The 12682-nt window shown below is 41.0% G+C and overlaps 1 protein-coding gene across 1 annotated transcript in view; it reads left to right on the forward strand.

The window, feature by feature from the left end:
- NEK10 (NIMA related kinase 10) overlaps positions 1-12682 on the forward strand; it is a 270851-nt gene that overhangs the window by 85014 nt on the left and 173155 nt on the right. Inside the window, 3 exon segments of the mRNA XM_040246355.1 lie at positions 2793-2838; positions 4976-5097; positions 5240-5342. Coding sequence (XP_040102289.1) covers positions 2793-2838; positions 4976-5097; positions 5240-5342 — 271 coding nt within the window.

The following is a 12682-nucleotide window of genomic DNA, read 5'->3' on the forward strand; positions in this document are numbered from 1 at the left end:
GTTAGTCGCTCAGTCGTGCCTGACTCTTTGTGACCCCATGGACTGCAGCCTACCAGGCTCCTCTGTCCATGGGATTTTCCAGGCAAGAGTACTGGAGTGGGGTGCCATTTCCTTCTCCAGGGGATCTTCCTGACCCAGGGATCAAACCCGGGTCTCCTGCACTGCACACAGATACTTTATCTACTGAGCTATGAGGGCAGAGCCCCAGTTTGAATTTCTTGAATCATACAGCTAATACCCACCAGTTTCCAACTGGAATCTAGGAAGATGGTACTGATGAGCCTATTTACAGGGTAACAGTGGACATGTAGACGTAGAGAACAGACTTATGGACACAGGCAGTGGGGAGGCCAAGGTGGGGGTGGGGCAAATGGAGAGAATAATGCAGTCAGAATTTTTAAACCACAAGGAAACTTTATTCAGGACCACTGCAATAGAAGTCAAACTATTGCAAAAGGGGAGAGAGATGGAACTCAGCTCTCAACAGGAGAGGCACAACGGGGGACTTACAACTAAAAGTCAGGGCTGGGTGTGTCAAAGAATGGAAAATTGGTTAGTTATCAGGTTGGGGGAAGAAAAACGTGATCAGATCACAAAGATGGGGGGTGAGGAACTTGACTGGATATCAAGAATGTGAGATTCCCACTAAACTAACTGAGCAGGATTCCTGCCAAAACCCGGCAGGCCAAGGAGAGGAGGCCTAGTCCAGAGGATCACCCAGAGGAGTCTGCCCTAAGTTTGTTTAGGGAGGGGGACATGGGCAATTCTTATAATTTTAACGGGATTAATAGCTCATATTATTTTGATGTCAAAACATTAGTTGCTCAGTCATGTCAGCCTTTTGCGGCCCCATGGACTGTAGCCCGCCAGGCTCCTCTGTCCATAGGATTGTCCCCAAAAGAATACTGGAGTGGGTTGTCATTCCCTTCTCCAGGGAATATTCCCAACCAAGGGATTGAACCAGGGTCTCCTGCATTGTGGGTGGATTCTTTACCATTCACTTCAGTTCAGTTCAGTTGTGTCTGACTCTTTGCGACCCCATGAATCACAGCACGCCAGGCCTCCCTGTCCATCGCCAACTCCCGGAGTTCACTCAGACTCACATCCATCGAGTCAGTGATGCCATCCAGCCATCTCATCCTCTGTCGTCCCCTTCTCCTCCTGCCCCCAACCCCTCACAGCATCAGAGTCTTTTCCAATGAGTCAACTCTTCGCATGAGGTGGCCAAAGTATTGGAGTTTCAGCTTTAGCATCATTCCTTCCAAAGAAATCCCAGGGCTGATCTCCTTCAGAATGGACTGGTTGGATCTCCTTGCGGTCCAAGGGACTCTCAAGAGTCTTCTCCAACACCACAGTTCAAAAGCATCAATTCTTTGGTGCTCAGCCTTCTTCACAGTCCAACTCTCACATCCATACATGACAACAGGAAAAACCATAGCCTTGACTAGACGGACCTTAGTCTGCAAAGTAATGTCTCTGCTTTTGAATATGCTATCTAGGTTGGTCATAACTTTTCTTCCAAGAAGGAAGTGTCTTTTAATTTCATGGCTGCAGTCACCATCTGCAGTGATTTTGGAGCCCCCCAAAATAAAGTCTGACACTGTTTCCACTGTTTCCCCATCTATTTCCCATGAAGTGATGGGACCGGATACCATGATCTTCGTTTTCTGAATGTTGAGCTTTAAGCCAACTTTTTCGCTCTTCTCTTTCACTTTCATCAAGAGGCTTTTTAGTTCCTCTTCACTTTCTGCCATAAGGGTGGTGTCATCTGCATATCTGAGGTTATTGATATTTCTCCCGGCAATCTTGATTCCAGCTTGTGTTTCTTCCAGTCCAGCATTTCTCATGATGTACTCTGCATGTAAGTTAAATAAGCAGGGTGACAATATACAGCCTTGACATACTCCTTTTCCTATTTGGAACCAGTCTGTTGTTCCATGTCCAGTTCTAACTGTTGCTTCCTGACTTGCATACAGATTTCTCAAGAGGCAGGTCAGGTGGTCTGGTATTCCCATCTCTCTCAGAATTTTTCACAGTTTATTGTGATCCACACAGTCAAAGGCTTTGGCATAGTCAATAAAGCAGAAATAGATGTTTTTCTGGAACTCTCTTGCTTTTTCCATGATCCAGCGGATGTTGGCAATTTGATCTCTGGTTCCTCTGACTTTTCTAAAACCAGCTTGAACATCAGGAAGTTCACGGTTCACGAATTGCTGAAGCCTGGCTTGGAGAGTTTTGAGCATTACTTTACTAGCATGTGAGATGAGTGCAATTGTGTGGTAGTTTGAGCATTCTTTGGCATTGCTTTTCACACTAATCATTTTGGAGAGCATAGAAAGACATGAGTCATGTAAATAGATCCAGTGTTTATAAACAATTAAGTGGCAGAGAGAAGTTAAGAGCATAGATATATGTGTTCAAAGTTAATTGTTTCATTTCAGTTTTCTCCTCTATGCAATCTATTTGTGGTATTGGAGCAAGGAGTGTTAAATGAATTCTTAAGATAGCTTCCAGTTCTATAATCCTCCATTTTATTTAAATTAAGTGAGAAAGCACAACCAGTTTTTATTGCTATTTTATAAGACTATATAGGAGATTGCTGTTTTCAGAATAGTTTTGTAAGCAGCATATAGAAAAGAACTATGAAAAATTAAATGATATTTTGAAATGCTTTGTTGTATAAATAAACAGGATAATTTCTTTGTTGTTTTCAAATATGAAGTCCAACTAAATTGTGAAAACAAGTTTATATTTTGAAGTAGGTGTAATGTTTGTTATTTATTTTCTTATAGCTTTATCATCCAAACGTTGTACGCTATTATAAAACATTTCTGGAAAGTAAGTATGGGTTTTCATGATATTTCTAATAAAGTATCTATGTTACTTACATATTTTTTAAAGAATGTTACAAAAGAAGCTTAATCAACTCTTTTCTCTACCTTTCTTTGTTATATGTATGATAGTTAATATTTTTCATCACTTTCTTGATCAGTGAAACACTGATAGTCAAAGATCAAAATATACTTATAAAATACTTAGATCTCTCTCTATAAGATTGCACGAACAAACCAAAATACTAATTATTGCTATTTTCATATACAAAAAGTCTTTAGTAGGATCAGCAGAAAATAAAACTAAAGGATGGTGGCTTCTTTAAGAAAAAATGAAAAAAATTTTTTTAAAATTATTAAATCAGATGATTTTTTCCACCCTCTTCCCCTCAAACAAACTGGGCTGGGTGTTTGTTTCTTTCTCTTGAAGTTCAGGTAACTGCCACAAGGTGGCGCTGGAACCCTGACTGTATCATCTTTAGGATGATGGAATACAGAATGAAAACGTTGAGATAAAACCAAACGCAGTCACTTGTTTTCAAAAACAATAAGAACTTTTGAATGAAGCAATATACATTTTAATAGACCTGATGTGCTTCACTTGTGAAATTTCAAAACAAGTCTCCACATAAATGGGCTTCCGCTCTGCCTCTTTATCAGCTCCTCAGCTGTGTCTGACTCTTTGCCGCCCCATGGACTATAGCCCTCCAGGCGTCTCTGTTCACAGGATTCCCCCAGCAAAAAAACTGGAATGCCATTTCTTCCTCCAAGGGATCTTCCCTACCCAGGGATTGAACCCATGTCTCGTGTCTCCTGCATTAGCCGGCAGATTCTTTACCTCCAGCACCACCTGGGAAGCCCCTATCAGTGCTAGCGCTGTACAGACCTGGCCGAGTTATGAGTTTTCCCATCCTGTGGTTGACTCAGAGGAACTCAGTGGTGAAACCTGCAGCAAATCCAGCTCCCTTGGCCATTTGTTCTTGATATTAGAATAATTTCCCATAATTTATTGCACATCCCATCATAAAGAGGTCTAGGCTGGCTTCTGACTTATGCTGAAGTGATACCATTAACTTTAATTTGAAAACAAAATAACATGACTTCTTCTGAAAAGAATTGAAAGTGATTTTAAAAATACATAAAATATGTTGAAATGGATTAGGAAATGATGATAAAAGGAAGTAGAAGGTGAGAAAATTAAAAATAAAGCTACAGTTAGTTGTTGTTGTTGTTGTTTAGTCACTCAGTTGTGTCCGACTCTTTGTGACCCCACGGACAGGCTCCTCTGTCCATGGGATTTCCCAGGCAAGAATACTGAAGTGGGTTGCCATTTCCTACACCCGGGGATCTTCCTGACCCAGGGATTGAACCTGCGTCTCCTCATTGGCAGACAAATTCTTTACCACTGAGCTACCTGGGAAGCCCATACATATTTTACATACATCCAAAACATTACAGAAGATACATATCACATACTGTTGTTACTAGTTCCATATTAGTTTTGGAGGAGAAAGTAGAATTTACTTCTGTTTCTTAACATCCAAAGAAAAGAGGCAAAGCCGGTCATTTATGAGATACCTGGGGTCCATCAGCTGCAATCTGGAGAAGCCCAACTTTCTCAGTCCTTGTCAGGGGCTGAGATTTTCCATCATGGGTGGTATATCCAATGCGCTTATTTCTAAACCATGATGTGATTTCACTGTAAAACACTGTAAGGTAAATGTATGAGACTGAAGCACAATAGATGTAAAACATCTTTCTGAATGTCTAGTTTGTAAGTGTAAATTTTAGACCACTGAGTGGAGAGATGGGTTTACCTGTTCTTCAGGGAATTCTCTGTGACAGGAGCATTTGCTTTTCTTTGGTGGTCCTCAACCCTTCCACATCCTGGTATATGTAGAAAATGATAACTTTTGCCAGCGCAAACTGATGCTAAGGGGTTGCCTGTAGTTGAAAGAGATATAGTGGCCCCAAAGGCCCCCTGGCCCCTGACCCTTCCAGCTGAGTGAAACCATGTTCCTAACTCTTCTGTGATGTGTGTGCCCCGAACACCCACTGGGAAGCTTGGATTCTAATTCAGAAGTTCTTTCAAAATGTCTATATTGAGTTTAATTTTCTATTACCTCTTCTTTTTTCATATATAGATGATAGGCTGTATATAGTTATGGAACTTATAGAAGGGGCCCCTCTTGGAGAGCATTTCAGTTCTTTGAAGGAAAAACGACATCATTTTGCTGAAGAGAGACTATGGAAAATATTTATACAGGTATCGTTCATCTTCATTAACTTTCCCTATGCAGCAGTAAAGGTCTCAGCTGATCTCCCAGAGGTGTGTGCAGTGGTTGTGAGTGGCGGTCTGTCTGTGTATAGCACGGAAGCAACCTTTGTTTGTTGTTTGCCATTTGCAGCTGTGCTTGGCTCTTCGGTACTTGCACAAGGAGAAGAGGATCATCCATAGAGACCTGACGCCAAACAACATCATGCTGGGGGACAAGGACAGAGTGACCGTCAGTAAGTATTCATCAGAAAGTTTCAGCTTGAGAGTCTGTGAATATTATTCTAGGGCAGAGTAGTTGGGCAGAACTTTCCACACTGATAGGGGCATTCTCTGTGTTGCCCAGTCCAGCAGCCACTGGCCATGTGTGGCTATTGGGCACTCGAAATATGCCTACTGTGACTGAGGATATGGATTTTAAATTCTGCTAACTTCTAGTTAGTTTAAGTATCCCTATGTGGACTAGTGGATACTATAGTGGACAGTAACCTGATGTTCTTGATGTTCGTGAGGTTCTCAGTATGAGAAAATAAAATACTGTTAGAATGCTGGAGCCTTTAATTCCTAAATCAATGGTTTCTAGGTTTCTTTTTTTTCTTTCTGTAGAACACTTTTTCATCAACAAAGGCTTTTATGACTACCACATGAACACATTATTGTACTGTTTTAACATAGTCTGTGACATGGGTGACCAACAAACATATCAAGGGCTGCAAAAAATCTAGCCATTTGTATACTTCAACATGTTTACTTTATATCACAGTATCTTCAAATGTAGCAGGTTATCCTAATGTTATATAAATTTTTGCAAGTGAGAAACTTAGTCCCCCCCCGCCCAGTTGTAATTTCTCAATCATAAAATGAGCTTTTTAGGTTAGAAGGACATATTAGCTTTCCCTTGTCCTCTTCACTCATGAACAGTAGCTACTCCAGCAGTTCGCCCACTACAAGTAGGGAGAAATAGCTAAATCAGTGTTCTGGAAATATTTGTGATCGTGACCTTCCATTAGTAAATTCTTTTGATAACACTGCCAAGATATGTATTGTTGTCGTTATGGTTGTTCAGTAACTGTCATGTCTGACTTTTTGTGACCCCATGGACTACAGCACGTCAGTTTCCTCTGCCCTCCACAGTCTCCTAGAGTTTGCTCAAATTCATGTCCATTGAGTCAGTGATGGTACTAATATATAACCATCACTAGTAATTGCCCTCCACTCTTCCCCAGTAGTGTAGTGGATACTTTCCAACCTGGGGGGGTCTCATCTTCTAGCATCATATCTTTTTGCCTTTTCTTACTGTCCAGCTGGAGTGGGTTCCATTTCCTTCTCCAGTGGACAGCATTTTGTTTGTCCGAACTCTTCCATATGACCCATCCATCTTGGTGACTCCTAGCCTCATAGCTTCATTCAGTTATGCCAGCACCTTTGCCATGACAAGGCTGTGATCCATGAAGGGGCAATATATGTGTGCTTATTTATAAATGCCATACACATATCACTGTATAATTCTTCTATAGTACATGACGTCAATAGAAATAACATGCAAAGGGGTGCTTTAAAATTCAAGATAGAGATTTTGATATTTCCCGCCCCTCCCCTGCCCAGTGAATTGCCTTAGGCACCCAACTTAGGAGATCCTCTCCTAAATTTTACTGATGTGAAAGACATTTGTGCATGCCTGCATGCATGTGTGCTGAGTTTTGTCAGTTGTGTTCAACTCTTTGCAACCTTTGGATCGAGCCTGCCAAACTCCTCTGTCCATGGATTCTCCAGGCAAGAAAACTGGAATGGGTTGCCATGCCCTCCTTCAGGGGATTTTCCTGACCCAGGAACTGAGCCTGTGTCTCCCTACATTGGCAGGAGGGTTCTTTTCCACTAGCACAACCTGGGAAACCTGAAAGAGAATTGACAACGTATTAAAGCTGAGTCTGCTAGTTGGGGAAGAATCTGATTCCTCGTGAAGGCAATTTCCAATGTAGGCTTTTACCATAACCACATCCTCAGTAACAATGATTAGATTCACTGTCCAGATTTTTTTTTTTTGTTAGAGCATGCTACATTAGTTGAAAAAAATCCCCAAACAGAAGCTCTATCAAAATCTTCAGTGCAAACTTACTTGGTACTATTTCAAGACAATGCTTTTTGATATATGTGATAAGGTCAAATAATTGTGACCTTTCATCTTGGATACACATTTAATTTACCTAATCTAGAAGTCAATTATAATTTTGTTTATCATAAGCTTTTTACTTTTTTCTTTTTATGAATTGTACTTGTGTTTCCTTAAGAATCTTTTTTTAGGACTTCCTTGGTGGCTCAGACAGTAAGGCGTCTGCCTATGATGTGGGACACCCGGGTTCAATCCCTGGGTCAGGAAGATCTCCTGGAGAAGGAAATGGCAACCCACTCCAGTATTCTTGCCTGGAAAATACCATGGATGGAGGAGCCTGGTAGGCTACTGTCCATGGGTCGCAAAGAGTTGGAATGACTGAGCGACTTCACTTCTTTAAAAATTTTTACTATTTAATGTGTATGCTTGTAGATATTTTAATTTATAAATTAGTAAGGATTATTATAAATTGTGTGTTTGAATTTCATACCAAATGGTGTGTGTGTGTATATATATATATATAAATGCTATTAAACAGATGTTTAATAGTTTAATAGATCTATTTAGTCTTTCTAAAGGTGATTTTTCAGACCATATTTTCTGAGTCTAGCCAATGCTATGTCCCATTTTCTTACATTTAAATACATTGAGGTTAATCTTTTATTGTAGCAGTCTGATTTATTTTCTGTCTAAACTTATTTCAAGTAATTCTTATATTTATTTTCTTTAACCAGTACCACACATCAAAATGGTTTACAAAATAAGATAGTGCTAAAAATCTTATAAAGAAAAACCTATCCCTTTGCAATCCTCAGTTCCATTTCCTTAAAACAACCACTTTTCATTCTTTTTTAGCTCTATTTTCTGGTATTTGGTTTTCCACTGACTTCCCTGGTGGCTCAGCCAGTAATCTGCCTGCAATGCCAGAGACCTGGGTTGGATCCCTGGGTTGGGAAGGTTCCCTGGAGGGAGGGCATGGCCACCCATTCCAGTATTCTTGGGCTTCCCTGGTGGCTCAGACAGTAAAAAATCCACCTGTAATATGGGAGATGTGGGTTTGATCCCTGTGTTGGGAAGATCCCCTGGAGAAGAAAATGGCTACCCACTCCAGTGTTCTTGCCTGGAAAATCCCATGGACAGAGGAGCCTGGCAGGCTACAGTCCATGGGGTACAAAGAGTCAGATAGACTGAGTGACTATCAATATGATAGTTGAGGATTCAATTTTCTTGTTTTCTCTTCTTCCCCACCTACCATCCTGCAATATATTTATAGCACAGTGTTAAAGTGAAAGTGACTCAGTCATGTCTGACTCTTTGTGACCCCATGGACTGTAGCCCACCAGGCTCCTCTGTCCATGGAATTCTCCAAGCAAGAATACTGGAGTGGTTTGCCATTCCCTTCTCCAATTTATGGCACAACTGGGGGTTAAATCAGTATTCACTATTTACATTATTACTACTGTGTAACTATTGTTCAATGTTGATTACTTCTCCTTCCTTATAGGCCTTTGGTTTTTCTTAGAGTTAATAATTGCCTTCTTTTTTTTTTTTTTTTTAATTTTCTTAGTTTTCTGTGTACTTTCATTTCTTCTTCCCAGATCTTCTAAAAGGAATATAAAAATCCTCTTTGTCTATTTTCCACATGGTCAGACAAGACAGTTACACTCAGTTTTTTTTCTGTTGGATACTCATTTTCTGTAGTTGTCTGTTGTAACATAGACTGAGTTTGACTTTAGGTCTGTTACACAGCTGTTGTCCTGGAACTTTCATGGTCTTCTTCTTCTTCTTTTTTTTTTTTTTAAATTTGGCTACGCCGTACAGCTTGTGAGATCTGTTTCCTGACCAGGGATTGAACGTGGGCCACTGCACCGAACCCTAACCACTAGACAACCAGGGAACTCCCTGCTCCTTTTCTGGTGGGAGCCTCTATTTCCTACATCCTTGGGACTTCTCTTTCTTTTATAACTCCCTTATTTTGCCAAAGTACATCTTCTAGTACTTTACTAAGAAAGGGTGCTTTGGAAATTATCGTTTTTATTTTTTAAAAATTTCTAATTAAAAACTTTTGGAGTTATAAGTGACATATACATTCTTTTAGTTTCAGGTGAACAACATAATGATTTAGTATTTCTATACATTATAAAATGATCATCACAATAAGCCAAGTTAACACCCATCATGTTACATAGTTAATTTTTTTCTTTGGTGTTGAGAACCTTTTAAGATCTACTCTCTTCAGTTCAGTTCAGTTCAGTCGCTCAGTCGTGTCTGACTCTTTGCGACCCCATGAATCGCAGCACACCAGGCCTCCCTGTCCATCACCAACTCCCAGAGTTCACTCAGACTCACGTGCATCGAGTCCATGATGCCATCCAGCCATCTCATCCTCGGTCGTCCCCTTCTCCTCCTGCCCCCAATCCCTCTCAGCATCAGGGTCTTTTCCAATGAGTCAACTCTTCACATGAGGTGGCCAAAGTACTGGAGTTTCAGCTTTAGCATCATTCCTTCCAAAGAAATCCCAGGGTTGATCTCCTTCAGAATGGACTGGTCGGATCTCCTTGCAGTCCAAGGGACTCTCAAGAGTCTTCTCCAACACCACCGTTCAAAAGTATCAATTCTTCGGTGCTCAGCCTTCTTCACAGTCCAACTCTCACATCCATACATGACCACAGGAAAAACCATAGCCTTGACTAGACGGACCTTAGTCGGCAAAGTAATGTCTCTGCTTTTGAATATGCTGTCTAGGTTGGTCATAACTTTTCTTCCAAGGAGTAAGCGTCTTTTAATTTCATGGCTGCAATCACCATCTGCAGTGATTTTGGAGCCCCCAAAATAAAGTCTGACACTGTTTCCACTGTTTCCCCATCTATTTCCTTAGCAACTTTCAAATATGCAATACAACATTATTAACTATAGTCACCATGCTGTATATGACATCCCCAGGACTTATTTATGTTAGAACTGGAAGTTTGTATTTTGACCTCCTTCACCCATTTCTCCCACTCCCTATCCTCTGCATTTGGCAACCACCAGTCTGTTCTATGTATCTATGAGCTTGATTTGTTTTTGTTTTTTACAGTCCACATGTAAGTGAGATTATGCAGTATGTCTTTCTCTGTCTGACTTATTTCACTTAGTATAATGCCCTCAAGGTCCATTCATGTTATTGAAAATGGCAAGATTTCAGTCTTTTTTTATGACTGAATTGTATGTGTATGTACATATATTGTGTGTGTATGTATATATGAATAAAGTATATGTATATACTTATGAGGGCTTCCCAGGTGGTGCTAGTGGTAAAGAACCCATTTGCCAATGCAGGAAACATAAGAAACTTGGGTTTGATCCCTGGGTCAGGAAGATCCCCTGGAGGAGGGCATGGCAACTCGCTTCAGTATTCTTGCCTGGGGAATCCCATGGACAGAGGAGCCTGGTGGGTTACATTCCATAGGGTCGTAAAGAGTCACACACAACTGAAGTGACTGAGCACGCACATGCATGTACTTATGAATAAATATATGTAGATCTAGATACATATATACACATATACACTAGGCTGGTCACCAACCTAGTGCCAGGAGAAATATCAATAACCTCAGATATGCAGATGACACCACTCTTATGGCAGAAAGTGAAGAAGAACTAAAGAGCCTCTTGATGAAAGTGAAAGAGGAGAGTGAAAAAGTTGGCATAAACCTCAACATTCAGAAAACTAAGATCAAGGCATCTGGTCCCATCACTTCATGGGAAATAGATGGGGAAACAGTGGAAACAGTAGCTGATTTTATTTTTGGGGGGCTCCAAAATCACTGCAGATGGTGATTGCAGCCAGGAAATTAAAAGATGTTTATTCCTTGGAAGGAAAGTTATGACCAACCTAGACAGCATATTAAAAAGCAGAGATATCACTTTTCCAACAAAGGTCCATCAAGGCTATGGTTTTTCCAGTAGTCATGTATGGATGTGAGAGTTGGACTGTGAAGAAAGCTGAACGCTGAAGAATTGATGCTTTTGAACTGTGGTGTTGGAGAAGACTCTTGAGAGTGCCTTGGACTGCAAGGAGACCCAACAAGTCCATCCTAAAGGAGATCAGTCCTGGGTGTTTATTGGAAGGACTGATGTTGAAGCTAAAAATCCAATACTTTGGCCACCTGATGCAAAGAACTGACTCATTGGTAAAGCCCCTGATGCTGGGAAAGATTGAGGGCAGGAGGAGAAGGGGACAACAGAGGATGAGATGGTTGGATGGCATCACCGACTCAGTGGACATGAGTTTGGGTAAACTCTGGGAGTTGCTGATGGACAGGGAGGCCTGGCGTGCTGCGGTTCATGGGGTCGCAAAGAGTTGGACACAACTGAGTGACTGAACTGAACTGAACTGAGTCATCCCAGGCCATAAAACAATTGACAAGAATTTTGAAGAAAGGCAGATTTCCATACAAATATATAGTGTTCATTAACATAGATTAGGAGAACAATGTATGAGTATAACATATGGGTTTGTCAAGTCAGTTCTGAGCCTTTAGGTGGAACCGACTTGAAGACAGAGTCTAGGGTAAATACATAGTATATTAACATAAGACAAACATTTCCATAAGAAAAATGCATTGGTTAGCTCAAGGTTTGAGAAAAGTTCTGGTGGAACCAGGTGTCATGGCAACACAGAATTTTAAGAGAAACCTCTTTTAAAATTTATATAGAGAAGGGGAAAAAGATGACACGTTTGTTTCCTCCTGCTGCTGAAGAGAGAGATAAAAAAATGTCTGACACTTACAGCTTATTTCCTCCATTTGGAGACCCCTGTTCTTCCTGCCTGCTACGTTCTGATGCTGGGAGGGATTGGGGGCAGGAGGAGAAGGGGGCGACCGAGGATGAGATGGCTGGATGGCATCACGGACGCGATGGACGTGAGTCTGAGTGAACTCCGGGAGATGGTGATGGACAGGGAGGCCTGGCATGCTGTGATTCATGGGGTCGCAAAGAGTTGGACATGACTGAGCGACTGAACTGAACTGAACCCTCTCAAAGCCCTTTCTGAAAAAACCAGATTATATACCATCTTTTATGCCTGGTAGGAGTTTGGTCTTTATTCTTAGTATCTATCAGAAGCCTTTGAGGAATTTTAACCTCTAAGTAGTGATACTGGTTTAGGTTCTTCAAAGATTGTAGTGCTGGTTTGGAGAACTATGTTTTGGAAGGTAGTAATGAATGTGGGGAGTCTGCTTAGAAAGTATAGTTCAATATAGTTCAGGAGAGTTCATGGTGGCCTGACCTAGGTGATACTAATTGTATTAATTATCCATTGTTGTGTAACCAGTTACCACAAAACTTAGTGGCTTAAGACAACACACATTTATTTTCTCACCATTTCTAGGGTCAGGAATCCAGCAGCAGCCTTGCTGAATGGTTCTGGCTCAGGGTCTCTCATGAGGTTTCAGACAGGCTGTGAGCCAAGGCTGCATCATT

Source organism: Oryx dammah, unplaced genomic scaffold (genome assembly GCF_014754425.2).
Source record: "Oryx dammah isolate SB20612 unplaced genomic scaffold, SCBI_Odam_1.1 HiC_scaffold_9, whole genome shotgun sequence".
NCBI lineage: Eukaryota > Metazoa > Chordata > Mammalia > Artiodactyla > Bovidae > Oryx > Oryx dammah.